At 40.6% G+C, this 16,914-nt stretch overlaps 1 protein-coding gene across 1 annotated transcript in view; it reads right to left on the reverse strand.

Moving 5' to 3' along the window:
- MYO1D (myosin ID) overlaps nt 1-16,914 on the reverse strand; it is a 301,837-nt gene that overhangs the window by 175,862 nt on the left and 109,061 nt on the right. The window contains exons 16-18 of the mRNA XM_011937657.1: nt 11,127-11,350; nt 6,520-6,664; nt 5,888-5,992 (exon numbers count right to left, since the gene is read on the reverse strand). Coding sequence (XP_011793047.1) covers nt 5,888-5,992; nt 6,520-6,664; nt 11,127-11,350 — 474 coding nt within the window. The remainder of the gene's footprint in view (nt 1-5,887; nt 5,993-6,519; nt 6,665-11,126; nt 11,351-16,914) is intronic.

The raw sequence follows: 16,914 nt of genomic DNA on the forward strand, positions 1-16,914 counted from the left end.
AAAAAAAAAAAAAAAAAAGCCTCTATCACATTGATGACTGGGCAGGTGGCTCATGCCTGTAATCCCAGCACTTTGGGAGGCCTAGACGGGCAGATCACTTGAGGTCAGGAGTTTGAAAACAGCCTGGCCAACATGGCGAAACTCTGTCTATACTAAAAATACAAAAATTAGCCAGGCATGGTGGTGTGCACCCGTAATTCCAGCTGCTGGGGAGGCTGAGGCAAGAGAATCACTTGACCCAGGAGGCGGAGGTTGCAGTGAGCCGAAATTGTGCCACGGCACCCCAGTCTGGGTGACAAAGTAAGACTGTCTCAAAAAAACAAAACAAAAAAACAAGCCTCTATCATGTTGAGTTGACCTCTTTCTTCTTCCTTATAATGTTCAAACACTGATTGTGATATAAGAAATATATATATATTTGCTCATCATTCCAGTTCCTGACACAAATCTCTCAAAACTCCTGTTATTTTATGAGTGGCAGAGGTTATAGAATCACCTTTTGTTATAATACTTATTTAGTCTTAGTCCCAGATTCCCAACATAAGAGTTTCTATCTGCTAATCAGGTAACTGGTGACTAGGAGCTCCTAGATAGTTTCAGGATTGGGGCTGGTTGCCAGAAAGACCAATGCATGATTAGAGGGTTGGAATTTTCAGCCCCACCCCTTAAGCTTCATGGAAGGGAGAGGGGCTGGAGATTAAGTTAATTACCCATAGCCAATGATTTCATCAACCATGCCTGTGTAATAAAACTGCCATAAACTCAAAATTATGGGGTTTGGAGAGCTTTGGGGTTGGAGCACACATCCACATGCTAAGAAGCCATAATCTTTGCCTTTTAATTGCGGTGTGTTTAGACCACTGACATTTAATGTGATTATCAGTACAGTTAGGTTTAAATTTATCATTTTCAATTTGTTTTCTATTTGTCCCATTTGCTCTTTGTTCCCTTTTCCACATTTCTCTGCTTTCTTTTGCACTGAGATTTTTAAAAAATAATTTCATTTCTCTCCTTTGTTGGTTTATTAATTATAACTTTTTGTATTGCCATTTTAGTGGTTCTTCTAGGATTTGCAGAATACATTTATAACATATCACAGTCACTGACACTATATCACTTTATGGTATAAAAACCATACAATAGTATATTTCCATTTCCCCATCTTTGTGCTATTGTTATCATAAATTTTACTTCTACATATATTATAAACTCTATGCTACTTTATCATTGTTTCTGTTTAAGTAGCCAATTGTGATTTTTCATTTAAAAAATTCTGGTAAAATACACATAACAAAATTCTCGATTTGGATCATTTTTAAGTGTATAGGTCAATGCTTCATTGGCATTAAGCACATTCACATTGTTGTGCAGCCATCACCACTATCTATCTCAAGAACTTTTATCATTCCAAACTGAAGCTCTATACCCATTAAACAATAACTCCCCAGTCTTCTCTTTCCCCAACCCCTAGAACTACTATTCTATTTTCTGTCTCTAAGAATCACATCATTCTAGGTACCTTATAGAAGTGGGATCATACAATATTTATCCATTTGTATCTGGTTATTTCTCTTAGTATAATATCAAGGTTCATCTTGGTTGTAGCATGTATTTATGGCTTTTTATCCATTGTATGGCTATACCACATTTTCTTTTTCTTTTTTTTTGAGACAGAGTCTTACTCTGTTGCCCAGGCTAGAGTGCAGTGGTGTGATCTCAGTTCACTGCAACCTCCACGCACTGGGTTCAAGTGATTCTCATGCCACAGCTTCCTGAGCAGCTGAGATTGCAGGCCTGTACCACCGCGTCCGGCTAATTTTTGTATTTTTAGTAGAGATGGGGTTTCACCATGTTGGCCAGGCTGGTCTCGAACTCCTGGCCTCAAGTGATCCACCCGCCTCGGCCTCCCAAAGTGTTGGGATTATAGGTGTGAGCCACCATGCCTGGTCTATACCACATTTTCTTTATTGATTCATCCATCGATGGACATTTCAATTGCTTTCACCTGTTGGTTATTATGGATAATGCTGCCATAAATATTGGTATACAGTCAATTATCTTTTAAAGACATTTAAGTAAGAAAAGACATGTATTTGTCTATGTAGCTACCACTTCCCTTGCTCTTCATTCTTTGGTGCATGTCCACATTTTCATGTGGTATAATTTTCCTTCTGTCTAGATGACTTCCTTTAATATTTCCTATAGTGTTTATCTTCAGATATGTCTGAAAAAGTCTTTATTTCACTTTGGTTTCTGAAAGATATATTTGCTGGGTATAGAATTCTAAGTTGTTGTAGTTTTTTCACCAGTACTTTAAAGTACTCCACTGTCTCCTTACTTGCATCGCTTCTGACAAGAAATTGGATGCATCCTTTCCTTGTTCCTCTGTGTCTTTTTTCTCTTTATTACTGGTATTGAGCAATTTAATCACAATTTACCTTAGTATAGTTTACTTCATGTTTCTTGTGTTTAGTGTTTGTTGAGCTTCTTGGATCTGTGCGTTTAACATTTCATCAAATTTTGGGGAAATATCAACCATTATTTTAAAAAATATTGTTTATTTCTCTCCTCTCCTCTCCCTCAGAGACTTCAACTGCTCCTCTATTAGGCCACAGGAAGTCATCTAATAGCTTCCTGATGCTTTGTTTTAGCCTTTTATTTTTCTCTCTGTGTTTAATTTTGGGTAGTTTTTATTGCTATATCTTCAAATTCACTAGTTTTTCTTCTGCAAAGACTAATCTGCTGTTAATCCCATTGAGTATGTTTTTTCCTCCCAGAAATTGTGTTTTTCATCTCTACAACTTCATGCAGGTCATTAAAAAAATCTTCCATGTGTTTATTTAACATGTTCAATCTTTCCTCTAGCTTTTTGAAGATATGGAATATAATCATAATTATTTTAATGACCTTGTCTGTTAATTCTATAATCTGTATCAGTTCTGGGTCAGTTTGAATGATTAATTTTTTTCTCTCCTTATGAGTTGTAGTCTCTTGTATGCTTGGAAACTTGAGTGGATGTCATATGTTGTGAATTTTACCTTCTGTGAGCGGGATATTTTTGTATTCCTATAAACATTTTTGAGCTTTGTTCTGGTTAGGTTACTTGGGAACAGTTTGATCATCTCTGGTTGTGCTTTCAAGATTTATTAGGTAGGATCAGAACAGTGTTTGGTCAAGGGATAGTTATAACCCCCTACCGAAGCAGTCTCTTGTCAGTACTCTATTCAGTGCCTCATAAATCACAAGGTTTTCCAATCTGGCTGGTGTGAACAGGCACTACTTGCAACCCTGTGTGAGTACTGGGTATTGTTGCTTATAATCCTTTTGGGTTGCTGTTTCCCAGCCTTGAGTTACTTCCTCATACACACATATGTATGTGCTGATCAGTACTCAGATGAACAGTCAAAGTGAACCCTCTACAGATCTTCAGAGTTTTCTCTCTGTGCAACCCTTTCTCCTCTCTGATACTCTGCTCTGCAAATTCTAGCTGCCTTAGTCGCTCTCTCACTATTGAAAAGCTTTGTCTTTGTCTACTGGGCTCTGCCTGGGCTTCCCTGCCTGCTCATCCTGGGACTGGAAAGTCTCTCAAGACAGAAAACTGGTAAATTGCAGGGCTCATCACCTCATTTTTTTCTTCATATTTCAGGGAACACTGTCTTTCCTTGCTTGATGTCCACTGTCTTGAAAACCACTGTTTCACATATGTTGTCCTTTTCTCCCCACATATATCTTTTTCCCACTTTTTTCTTTTTTTTTGAGACGGAATCTTATTCTGTTGCCCAGCTGGAGTGCAGTGGCACGATCTCGGCTCACTGCAACTCTCCTGCCTCAGGCTCCTGAGTAGCTGGGACTACAGGTGCACGCCACCACACCCAGCTAATTTTTTTTGTATTTTTAGTAGAGACGGGGTTCCACCATGTTGGCTAGGATGGTCTTGATCTCTTGACCTCGTGATCCACCTGCCTCGGCCTCCCAAAGTGCTGGGATTATAGGCGTGAGCCACCACGCCTGGCCTCTCACTCATTTAAATAATATCACTATATATTACTGTGTACATACACAATTGATTAATCTAATTACCTATTGATGCATATTCACATTTTTTCCAGTTTTTCTGGCTGTTACAATGTACAAACCTGTACATCTTTCTCTCTGGGTATCTGTGCAGATATATTTGTAGGGTAAATATGAGTTGTGGAATTCTTAGATTAAGTGGTATGAGAATTTTAAATTTTCATAGATATTGCCAAATTGTCCACTCTAAATTTTTAGACTATATCTTATACTCCTACCAAAAATGTCTTCTTACATCCTTGCAAACATTGGTTATTATCAACACTTTAAAGACTGCCAAATTTATAGTTGAAAAATCATACTTCATTATTTTGATCTGAATAATACTGTAATTATTATTTTTTAAAAGATCTGAAATGAAGCACGTGTAAAATCACCTAAACTTGGGCCTTTGTAATGAGGTAATTCTTTGATAATTTTCTTAGTTCCTCCTTTGTCTATTGCCATATTTATGTTACTGTCTCTTCTTGGATCAACCAAGTCAATATTTTAAAAAAATTATGACTTCTTTAATATTTTAAAATGTATTTGGATAATTCTACAAAATACTCTTTTAATGATAATTTCAATTCTTCTGTGTTCTTCTAAACAAGTATTTTAAGGTTTTTTTTTTTAAGACTATCTACGTCCTTTGCCTTCCATTTCCCAACTTCCATTTGCCCAGCTGCTATCATCTTCAGGTAAATAGCAGCCCAAGTATCCTGCATGAGACAAGCAAATACATTCACAGCATGTAACTTTTCCCTCACCTTCCAAATCTCAATATGCCCCATTCCTTTTTTTTAAAACTCAGTTCTTCCTCTCCCAAACCCTGTTTTATAGAAATAATGTAGGTATAGGCTGGACGCAGTGGCTCACGCCTGTAATCCCAGCACTCTGGGAGGCTGAGGAAGGCGGATCACGAGGTCAGGAGAGTGAGACCATCCTGGCTAACACGGTGAAACCTCATTTCTACTAAAAAATACAAAAAATTAGCCGGGTGTGGTGGCGGACGCCTGTAGTCTCAGCTACTCAGGAGGCTGATGCAGGAGAATGGCGTGAACCCGGGAGGCGGAGCTTGCAGTGAGCCGAGATTGCATTGAGGCAGTTCGGCCTGGGTGAAGAACAAGACTCCATCACAAAAAAACCAAAAGAAATAATGTAGGTATAAAAAGTACGAAATGACCATTAAATATAAAGCAGATATACAGCTGCTGTGAAAGATACACATGCAGTGATATACAGCTGCTATGAAAGATACACATGCAGTGAAATACAAATCCCTGACTTCAAAGAGGTCCCTGCCATCTAGTTTTTTTTTTCTTCTAGTTTTAAAAAGAAATTGGCTGGTCATGGTGACTCAGTCCTGGAATCCCAGCCCTTTGGGAAGCTGAGGCAGGTGAATCACCTGAGATCAGGAGTTTGAGACCAGCCTGACCAACATGGTGAAACTGTGTCTCTACTAAAAATACAAAATTAGCCAGACGTGGTGGTGCATGCCTGTAATCCCAGTTACTTGGGAGGCTGAGACAGGAGAATCACTTGAACCTGGGAAGTAGAGGTTGCAGTGAGCTGAGACTGCGCCATTGCTCTCCAGCCTGGACAACATGAGTAAAACTCCATCTCAAAAGAAAAAGAGAAGGCTTCATAGCCTAACTGTAAAGTTGTAGTCACCTCAGCCATTCCTACAATGCCTCAGCACAGACAGGTCTAGTGCACTGATGATAAAGCTAGTTATGTACCTACTGTTATGTTTTATTACAGGCTTACTTAAGTGAGTTTCATCTGAATCAGTCTTTCCTTTCCAAGATCATCTGGTTCAAGCTTGCCTTACCTTACGGACATGACAGGAAAAGAGGACATTCATGTATTTGTCCTTCCGTTTCAATTCATTAGCAACAGGGACAAAAGTGCCTGAGGTCTGAGGTGTATCTGGCTTCTGAAAGAAAAAGGAAACAAGACAAAATGAGTATGCTTAGCATTGTAGAAGGAAAGGCAGTCTTTCAGTGTACTGCTTTATAACTATCCTTATATAGTTTCACACATGCGCTCTTTATCTCCTCACCCCAGATGGTAAGCTACTAACGGCTGTTGTAACATCAAAGATCCTATAAAAATTGTAAAATAAGGAATGGGAGAGAGGATAAAGTGTAGGTCTGGGAATAATTAATATAAAGATAGTAATTAAAAAATCGTCACTAAATGATATAAGGAAAGGTTTAAGTGGTCAAAGGCCAGGTTATAGAGTGTATTTAATACATATTTAATACACAGAGAACCCTTTTTCACATGGGACAAACATCAAATACTGTACATTTAGAAGCAATAAAATGTTTTAGTATCTCATAGAAATTATTTAGTTTCTAAAGGTGTTTTATCCTTTCTGCAAATTCTCTGGAGAAATGTTCTCTTCTTTTTTCTGTAGAGGAAGTAGGAGTAGATTTCACTTTGTTCCCTTGGACTTACTGAAGCAAGATAGTTGCCCTCCCAGGCCCTCTGGAGCCCAAGGTCAGCCCTTTGACCCTTCAGCATTTCCATGGCTGCAACCTTTGCCCTGACCTGGGGCAGGTCTGAGGCCGGAATGCTCTTGATGAGCTGGGATGCTCTCCATCTACAAGTAAATAGACAACATGTTTAGACTTTAGAAATGCAATCACATGCATTCTCTCTCTCTCTCTCTTTTATTTTTGTTGAGTCTCCCTCTGTCTCCCAGGCTGGAGTGCACGGCATGACCTCAGCTCACTGCAACCTCTGCCTCCCGGGTTCAAGCGATTCTCCTGCCTCAGCCTCCTGAGTAGCTGGGATTACAGGTGTGCACCACCATGCCTGGTTAATTTTTGTATTTTTATAAGAGATGGGGTTTTGCCATGTTGGCCAGGCTGGTCCTGAACTCCTGACCTCAAGTGATCTGCCTGCCTCGGCCTCCCAAAGTGCTGGGATTACAGGCATGAGCCACCGTGCCTGGGCTCCATGCATTCTCAAAAATAACTGAAGCTGTCATTAAGTAGAATGAAATCAAAGTACTGGCATGCTAAAAAAAGTAAAATGCCTCCAAAATACACACAGAAGTTGCTAAAATACATATCATTTTATGTAGACAGATCTTTTCTAAAACTTGCTTTGTTGTTGGTGTGTTTTGAAAGCAACTAGAACTTAGTGATACATGGGCTCTCATAATATTTATATTTAGGGCACAGAAAATTGGAGTCATCATTCATTCATTCGACGAAGGTTTTCTAGGTGCCTGCTAAACTCCTGGTGCTGTTCTAGGCAGTGGGGGCACAGTAATAAGTTAAACAAAGGTCCGTTCTGCTAGGGGCTTGCATTCTGGAGAGGAGTGACAGGCAGCAAATATATGAGTAGACATATAGTATGTAGGATGCTGAAGAGTGTGGAAGAGGGAAAGAGAAGAAGGTGTGGTTTATATAGGGTGGTTTACATGGGGTGGTCTGGGCAGGCACCACTGATAAGGATAGATGAGCAGAGACCTACAGGACGTGAGGGAGCTGGTCATATGGAGACCTGAGCCAGAGTGTTCCACGAAGAGAAGAGAACACAGCAAGTGCAAAGGCTCTGGGATGTGCGCTTGCTTGGTGCGTTAGAGGAGCAGTGTAAGGAGCTGGGAGAGTCAGGGTCAGAATCCACAGAGCCAAGAGACCATGATCAGGACTTTGGCCTTTCCTCTGAATGAGATGAGAAGCCATTGGAAGGTCTGGAATAAAGACAGGACATGACCCGACTCATGCTTTAAAAGGATCATTGTGGTTGCTGTAGGCTGGGAACAGGAAGACCTGTTAGATGGCTATTTCCGTAACACACGTGCTACAGCAAGGTGGCTTGGATCAGGGAGGTGGAGGTGGAGGTGGAGATAAGTGTTGGTTCTGGATATTTCTGAAGAAAGAACAAATAGAATTTGACAATGGATTAGATCTGGGGGCTAGAGAGGATTTAAGGACAACTGCAAGATTTTTTGGCTAAGCAACTGAAAGCTTAAACCAAAAATAACCTGTTCCTGATTGGGAAGAAACAGGTACAAGTTATCTTATGCTCTTGGCAGCATCCTAGCCCTACACGATGCTTATATCCTCTTTTCTGACACAGGAGCTTGAAGCAGGGAGGTTGGAAGCAAACTGAGAACTTCCTTTTAATCAGATGAATAATCAAGGCCAGTTGTTCTCAAACTTGTTTCCATAGAATGAGATTTAACTAAAATGGAAAATTCGCAGTGAAATAACCAAATAAATATAAAAATAAGGAAAAATTTATAACAACACCAGAAAATGGGAATGATGTCAATGAAGTAGAAAGTGTAATGACTTTCTGAAGATACAAAGCAGATGGGATCCAGCTGATGGGGAAGCGGCTAACTCAGGGCAGAGCACTCAGTGGAAGGAGAGAACCCGTCAGGCATAGATGAGAATCCTGAAGCCTGAAGTGGCAGGGACTAGTAGCAAGGGCAGGAGGTGAAGGATTTTAAGGTGAGAGCTGTGCCTGTTCCCTGCACATGGAATGGCTGGCTGCAGTGAGGCAGGTCACATGTGGGTCAGAGATAGTAGGCTGCCAAAGCAACAACCGTGAAGAAGTAATGGCTCAACAGAACAGTGGAATCCTCTTCTTTACTTCCTATGGACAACCAACACTCCAACAAGACAGACTGTCCTAAGATCATTCCAGAAGAGACTGGAAGAGTGACAGGCTTAGAGCAGTTGGTGGTCAAAGTCAAGGACCCTGTGCCAGGTGGGTCTTACAATACTCAGTGGCTTCCTAAGCAACTTCTCGAATCAGCCCTTGGTCTCCAAATTTCATGACTAGTGGACAGACATCTTTGCTCTGTCTACTGGTCTGTTTCCAGTCTACAAACCTGGTCAGCCTGTCCTGTCTTCACTGCCCACAGTGGCTCAGGACAAGGTCTATCCCTGACTGACTCCAAAGGCCACAGCAGCACACTGGGGGAGTCAGGACCTGACCTACACAACCATGGAGAAAGTCACCCATGCTTCTCATCCTAATCAAGCAAACTGCTGTCTATAAATACATGTAGCCAACAACAGCTGCAGCCATAAAAATCACCAGCCTCAATGACATGAAAAGGGGACAAAGCTGGGCATGGAGAAGACTCAATTAAAAAGAATTACTGTGAAGAACAAGAGTGAACTTAAACATGATTAAATGCACATTGAGATTTTAGAAAAACAAACACAAGAATGCTACAATCACAGTAGAATTCTTTAATATATCTCTCTCTGTATTCCACAGATCAAAAAATTCCTGATGGTGACTAGATCAGGGGTTGGCAAACTATAGCCTATGCCAAATCTGGCCAATGGTCTGTTTTGGTACTGCCCACAAGCTAAGAATAGTTTTTACATTTTTACATATTTAACAAAACCAAAACAAAACAATGAAGAATATGTGACAGAGACCATCTGTAGCCTACAAAGCCTAAAATACTTAATATCTGGCCCTTTCAGAAGAAGTTCGCAGACCCCTGGACTAGATGGACACAACTGGCAAAATTCAGTATGTGTGTGCGCGTGCGAGTGTGCATGAGTGCACGCACGTGTGCATATACAGAACAAATGTAGCAGACCTGTTATTTTCAAATGCCATTGACTATAAGGCCTTGGAAGACTGGGACTGTCTTTCCCATCTTTCTTGTTTGTCACCATATCCCCGAAACCTAGGTCAGTGCCTGTAACACAGGCATTCAGTAAGTATTTGCTGAATAAGTACATTGAATTCTGTACAAATCAATCAATTCTAGGCCACAAGTAAAACCTCAAAATCTAAAAAGAAGACTGTATAGGCGGTAGTGCAATCTAATCAAAATCAATAACAATCTCCTGCAGCTCTTAAAAATCTTACACAGATCTTTATTGCCATGGACAGATCTTCAAGACTTATTTTTAAGTAAAGTAATATAGCCTACATATAATCTTGCCCATATCATATGTGCCTAGGAAAAAAATGCCCATATCATATGTGCCTATGTAAAAAGCCTGCCAAGATTAAAAACTAATTATTTATAGTACTATATCTGAGAACTGAAGGTTGAGGTACTTTTGTTTTCAATAATTCTGTACTTTTTTCTTCTTATGAGCAATTATTTCTTTTTTAAAAACAAGCATATGAGATATATATTAAAGAGTTTTCTTCCATGCATTTTTCTTTATCTTTTGATACCTTCCATCAATTATATTTAGAGCAACATCTAAAGAAGGTAAAATCTGATTTAGCACAAAATTATACATTAGTTCTTGTACATTCAGCATATCAATTATTTGAAAGTGTTCTTTATGGAGTATCATGATAAAATGACTATTTGAGAAGAAGTAGCTTAGTTTATGTGACTAGATGGCTGTATCTAAGACAGAACTAAATATATCTGGTGTATACTGGCAATAAATAAGCTCAAAAAGCGAGGAGAAAATAACTACACACTCAGATCCAGGGCAGGTTATAAAAAAATAAAGACCAGTTGGAAAGGTACCAAATTTTACACGGGTTTTTATTTATTTAAAAGACAGCTCGCTCTAAAAACAGTTATTTTCCCCTTTGGCTGCACTTTAAAATCACGTGGGAAACTTTAAAAAAGGGCCTCTGCCTGGGCCCCACCCCCCCAGCACCATTAAACAGGACTGTCTGGTGGTAGAACCTGGGTGCTGGCATATTTCCTAAACTCCTCGTTATTCCAAGGTGAAGCAGAATTGAGAAGCACTGCTCTGAAAGGATTAATGGATTTTCTAGTTTGAGTTATGTGTGGTGGTTTTATTTTTAGCTAATAAAACAAAGTAGAAACAGCATGCTAGTAGCTTATCTTAACTATGGCTTGTGTCCAGGGGTTGTGGCACATTGCTGTCAGCTGCTACCGGAAAAACAAATTGACAGTTCCTTTATTTTGAGGGGTAAGCAGATGCTCTTTGAAAGCCAAATCTACAAAACTGAAAACATAAGGTAAAGGTAAATGTCATAACAGCAAATAGCTGAGCCAATATCACAGTCTCAGACTTGTGACTTTGCATAGTATTAACTGCCACCATAAATGGATGCAGCACACAGCAACACGTCCTTACCTATTGAAAATCATCTGCAGGGCCTCTTCGAAACGGCGAAGAACTTTAGGAGGGCTTGGCCACTTCACGTGCTTCCCGTAGTCTCGCATGGTCTTGACGCCATGGAAGCGTCTGGCCACCTCGTGGATGTATGACTTCACTTTGTAGCGCCGGTAGTACCTGATTATAGTCAGAGCTGCCTTGGTTCTTTTGTACCGCATGCGGGCCAGGGTGCCCCGCCACACCTTCACAATAGAGAAAGAAAAAGGAAAATACTGTTGGCTGGCTGAGTTGTGGATGTCTTTGACATTATAGCAGCTCCTCTACTTACAAACTCAACCAGGCAACTTGCAAGTGTGCACAAAATCAGCCAGAGCCAAAGCATGTCAGTTCCACCTGCCACCAACAGATGGCGTGGGGAGTCACGTCAGTCATTTTGTTTCAGCTGTCTAGCTGCTCATTATTCTACACTGAAGTGTGTGCTGAGCCTGCAGCTGAGTCCTGTTTTAACTTTACTGTCATGAAAAGAAGAAAGCCAAAATGCAAATATCTTTGGATAAATATTTTAGGAATGCTGAAGGGAAGTGAGATGAGTCAGAACATCATGCCATAAGCATCTATAGTTTTCTTGTGAAACCTAACTTTACATAGATTATACATGCTGGCCACTGGGGTAACGCCACTTTGGATTTACAAACTGATTTACACACAGCCTGTGCACCTACTCTTGCGTGGCACCACGTAAACTCTCAAGGATTCATGGGGAAAGGGTAAATCAGATTATGTACTAATATCACGTGAAACTTTGTTAAAAGTTTTTCAGTGCTCAGAAATCAATGACACTATAAACGTCTCAATGCCAACTTCACCCAAGCATGGCAAAGTCAGAGATACTTACTTTTTTCAGGACCTTTGTCAGGTGCCCATATTTCTCAACTTCTCAAGCAAAAACAAATTTGGTGTGATCTTCAATTAATCACTGGCTCTTCCCCTATATATCCTCTCCACCACCACTTTACTCCTTCTTCCACAATATGGAAGTGTAAATCCCTTTCTTTCCCTTTCTGCTACCAGTCTCCAAGATGCCAAACAACCCTAGTTGCTTTCTTCAATGAACTCCTTGTACACATAGCCATCATGCCCCAGTATATTGTTTGCTGCTACTTAAATAACTGTTCCAACTCTTAGGTTGATTGTATTATTTCCCTCCCTAGTCCCTGGCCTTTCAGAGCCAAGATTTTCAACCACTAGTTCAAAGCCCACAGTATGGGTTCTGCAGACTCCCTCAGGTTTCTTTTATTTCTTCTCAAAAATCCCCATCTGTGCCCACCAATTCCTCTCAGCAAAACTTGCGCAATGCCTCATTTGACTCAGTTGTTTTAGGTTTGTCCTCATGCGGACTCCTAAAGTACACCATGTGCTTGCAGTGTTCTCCCTTTTCAGCCTGCCGCACAATATAGATTTATTTGCACACTACGTGCAAGAAGATCATCAAAGGACCCCAGTGGGTCAAGAAAAACCATAATATTTAAGGGAAACATGACACATGGGCAATTTGTGATGGTAATCTGGAGTCCACATATAAATAGAATGTTTAAAGACAATGAAGCAATAAAAACTAACTCGTCATCTCATGTGGCGTCAGTACAGCAGCCCTTTTTAGTCAAAATGGCTCCCTTCCTTGTAGCCAAATCCACTGTACAGATGGCTTTGTTACGCCTCCACCCAAGTGCAAAAATAAAGCTCCCTTCTTTAGTATCTTGAAAAACCAAAAAAATACAATTACAGGGTGAAAGTATGTGATTTAGTTTCTTAGACAAAACACATTTTTAAGTTTCCTACTGTTTGTTGCTTTTTTTTTTTTTATTGGGAGGAATTTAAGACTCCTTGGAGCCACATCTATATAGGATATCAATCTTTAATTTTCAAGAAGTGTTTTATAGAGCTTCCTATTAGAATGTTTTTGGTTCGATTCTTTAGCAAATTGCAAAAAACATTTTATAAGTACTTTTTAAGCGGTAGTTTCTTTCTTTTACAAGAAACCTACTTTATCAAGGGGGTCTTTTTTTTGACAACCTTTATAATTTCTTTTTTTTTTTTTTTTTGAGACCGAGTCTCGCTCTGTTGCCCAGGCTGGAGCGCAGTGGCCGGATCTCAGCTCACTGCAAACTCCGCCTCCCAGGTTCACGCCATTCTCCTGCCTCAGCCTCCCGAGTAGCTGGGATTACAGGCGCCCGCCACCTCGCCCGGCTATTTTTTTTTTTTTTTGTATTTTTTAGTAGAGACGGGGTTTCACCGTGTTAGCCAGGATGGTCTCGATCTCCTGACCTCGTGATCCACCCGTCTTGGCCTCCCACAGTGCTGGGATTACAGGCTTGAGCCACCACGCCCGGCCTTCAACCTTTGTAATTTCATCTGTGTTGGCTTATTTAGGTTTTTAATAGTTGAAAAAACCAAACAGCACAAAAATGCATATAAAAAACACAGTAGCCCTTCTCTTCACCCTTCTAAACCCACCTCCCTACCTCCAGTCTCAATCCACACAAACTATTTTAGATGCTTCTTCTATATTTACTGTCATATTTATAAATACTATGGCTGGGTGCGGTGGCTCATGCCTGTAATCCTAGCACTTTGGGAGGTTGAGGTGGGAGGATCACTTGAGCCCAAGAGTTCGAAACCAGACTGGGCAACATGGCGAAACGCTGTCTCTACTAAAAATACAGAAAAATTAGCCGAGTGTGGTGGTGTGCACCTGTAGTCCCAGCTACTTGGGAGACTTAGGTGGGAGGATTGCCTGAGTTCAGGAAGTTGAGGCTATAGTGAGCCAAGATTGCACCACTGTACTCCAGCCTGGGTGATGGAAGTGAGACCCTGACCACCCCCCCAAAAAAGATACCCCCCCAAAAACTACATATACTATGATTTCTTGGTTGATCCTTTTAGACACTATCCAAATCACACAAGATGGAGACTTAGCTCTCCCACCATCACTCTTTCTTCTCGTCTATCTTCCCAATGATAAAGTATGTTTACATTACATATATTAACTCTATTATACATTGAATAATTTACATATGATATGTATATGTTATATTGCATTGTGTTATATATTACACATATATTTGGTTCATTGCTGTGCTAAGTATGAATGTTCTTTCTTTATTGTATTTGTTTTTAGCTATCATTAGTAACTGCCTTGTTTTTAAAATTTGCTTTATTTACTATAAACCTACTGTTAATTTTTGCCAAATGCTCTTACAGACCCATCAAATGATTAGCAGTAATTTTTTTACTCGTCGAGCACATTAACTGAATCTTTTTCTTTGATATTCCCTGTATCCACTGAACAGTTCCCTATCTTAGGACTTTTAAAATTACTCTTCCATGTTGGATCCGAGTTCTCCCCCACCATCCCATGCCCAGTAGCTTTCAAGAAAAGGTGTATGGCCAACACATTTCTATTCTCTTAAATTTCCTTGAAAGTAAAAAGCAGTTGCCTAAAATGTTGTCTGTTTTTTGAGTTACAGAAGCAGAGTAGCTGAGAACAAGCTCTGGACTCAGACTGCCTGTTTTCAAGTCCTGGTCCCACTCTTACGAGCTGCGCAGGTGGGGCGCAGTGGCTCATGCCTGTAATCCCAGCACTTTGGGAGGCCGAGGTGGGCGGATCACGAGGTCAGGAGTTCCAGACCAGCTTGGCTAACATGGTGAAACCCCGTCTCTACTAAAAATACAAAAAAAATTAGCCAGGTGTGGTGGCGCACGTCTGTAATCCCAGCTACTTAGGAGGTTGAGGCAGGAGAATCGCCTGAACCTGGGAGGCAGAGGTTGCAGTGAGCTGAGATTGCACCACTGCACTGCAGCCGGTCTCAAAAGAATAAGAAAAAAAGAACTGTGTAAACTTGGGCAAGCTTCCTAACTCCTCTGTGCCTTAGTTTTCTTAGCTGTAAAATGGGGATAATAATGATGCTTACCTTGTGGTGTTATGAGGATTAATGGAGTTCATACATACACAACACTTAAAATAGTGCCTGGTGAGTAGTCAGTGCTCAATAAGCATAGGCTGTTACGACTATTTTAAAGTCTATTCTTTGTTGGGTTGTGCTACTTTCTTTTCTTTTTTTTTTTGAGATGGGAGTCTCGCTCTGTCGCCCAGGCTGGAGCGCAGTGGCGCGATCTCGGCTCACTGCAAGCTCCGCCTCCCGGGTTCACGCCATTCTCCTGCCTCAGCCTCCCCAGTAGCTGGGATTACAGGCGCCCACCACCACGCCCGGCTAATTTTTTTTTGTATTTTTAGTACAGATGGGGTTTCACTGTGTTAGCCAGGGCGGTCTCAAGCTCCTGACCTCGAGATCTGCCCGCCTCGGCCTCCCAATGTGCTGGGATTACAGGCGTGAGCCACTGCTCCCGGCAATTGTGCTACTTTCTTTTTTCGTATGCGCAGATTTTTTGCCTCCGTCACTTGTCAGTGTGACCTGAAAACTGTTTAGTAAATGTAAGCCATTCTTTCTCAGTCTGCCATTTGCCCCCAGACGGTGCCTGAGTTGATACTGTTTTATTCTTCCACCTATATTATGGACTGGTGTCCATGGTTTATATACCTTATCCAGTCATTTAGTTGCCTAAGAGGAGAGGACAGCATGCAGGGGCTTTAGGTAACTGCCACTGGGGTCTTTACTTCATCCTATGAATTAAATGCATCAGAGGTCTGCTTCATCAAATCTGGGTTGTATCGGAGGCTTTTGGCTTGTTATGGGCCTAAGTGTTCCTTTTTCATGTCTAATGGAGCTTTTCCTTGGTTTGGCTGTAATAATCATTGCTTGCAGATGCTTTCCTCATTTTACACCCACTTATTGATATATCAGAGGCAAGAAAAACGGCCTGTGAAAGAAGGCCATTTTTGCTTCTGAAAGAAGTCTTCTTGATGAAAGAGAGTCCCCGATGAAGGTGTGGGGTATTCTAAGCCCTCCCTCTGGTACACCTTTATACTGAATGCAGCACCTTCAAAAGCAAAGCGACTTTTCAGAATTTCCTCCCTGTACTTCTCCATGCTCCATTCTCCTCTTTGAAGAATATATCGATTTTTTAAAAGCATCTTCTTTCAATTTGGCCCAAGGTTTCTTTTTTTGGATGACACTTCTCAAAGTTGATGTTATGAAGTTGGAATCTTTTCTTGGTTTCAGGGTTGATGGCATATTCTTTGTTATTTTTACATTTGATATTTGTTAATCTTACACAAGTCTGTGGGAAGGAAATTTTGTGAACCTGCAGTTATATCACCAACTTTATCAGAAGTCCCTTAGGCTCTATTTTTTAACATTAAAGGACAAGCATTGAAAACTACAGAGGAAAATGATTTACAGGAAAAATGATTCATGCATTTTTCCTTATAATCTAAGCATATTTGGTTTAAATAGATATGCTTCCATAAAAGTTTGTGTGTATGTGTGGCAGGAGGTTGTTGGTTGGTTTTCCCACCAAGGGTCTGCAGGTTTGGAATTTAAGGTATAAGATAGATTTTCCTGTTTTCTCTCTTTGTTTAAAGCAGCTTAAACTGTTGAGTTTGTCGAAAGTCATACAAAGCTTTCGTTTGTAAAGGACTATGCCTGATGACAAAGCTTCAGAAAGCAGAAAATTAAATGTTATATTAAAAAACAAGTGCTTAATACTTATTTGCATATGCCTGAGAGGTTCAACTAACAACAAGGGAGCCAAAAGGGGCCCTGCTTCAGACAATATTAACACAAAAGTAGAACCAGCCAGACGTTACGTGCTTTAGGATATGAGGCCAGAGGAGCAGGAGCCGAAG

Source organism: Colobus angolensis, unplaced genomic scaffold, assembly GCF_000951035.1.
Source record: "Colobus angolensis palliatus isolate OR3802 unplaced genomic scaffold, Cang.pa_1.0 Scaffold167, whole genome shotgun sequence".
Taxonomy (NCBI): Eukaryota; Metazoa; Chordata; class Mammalia; order Primates; family Cercopithecidae; genus Colobus; species Colobus angolensis.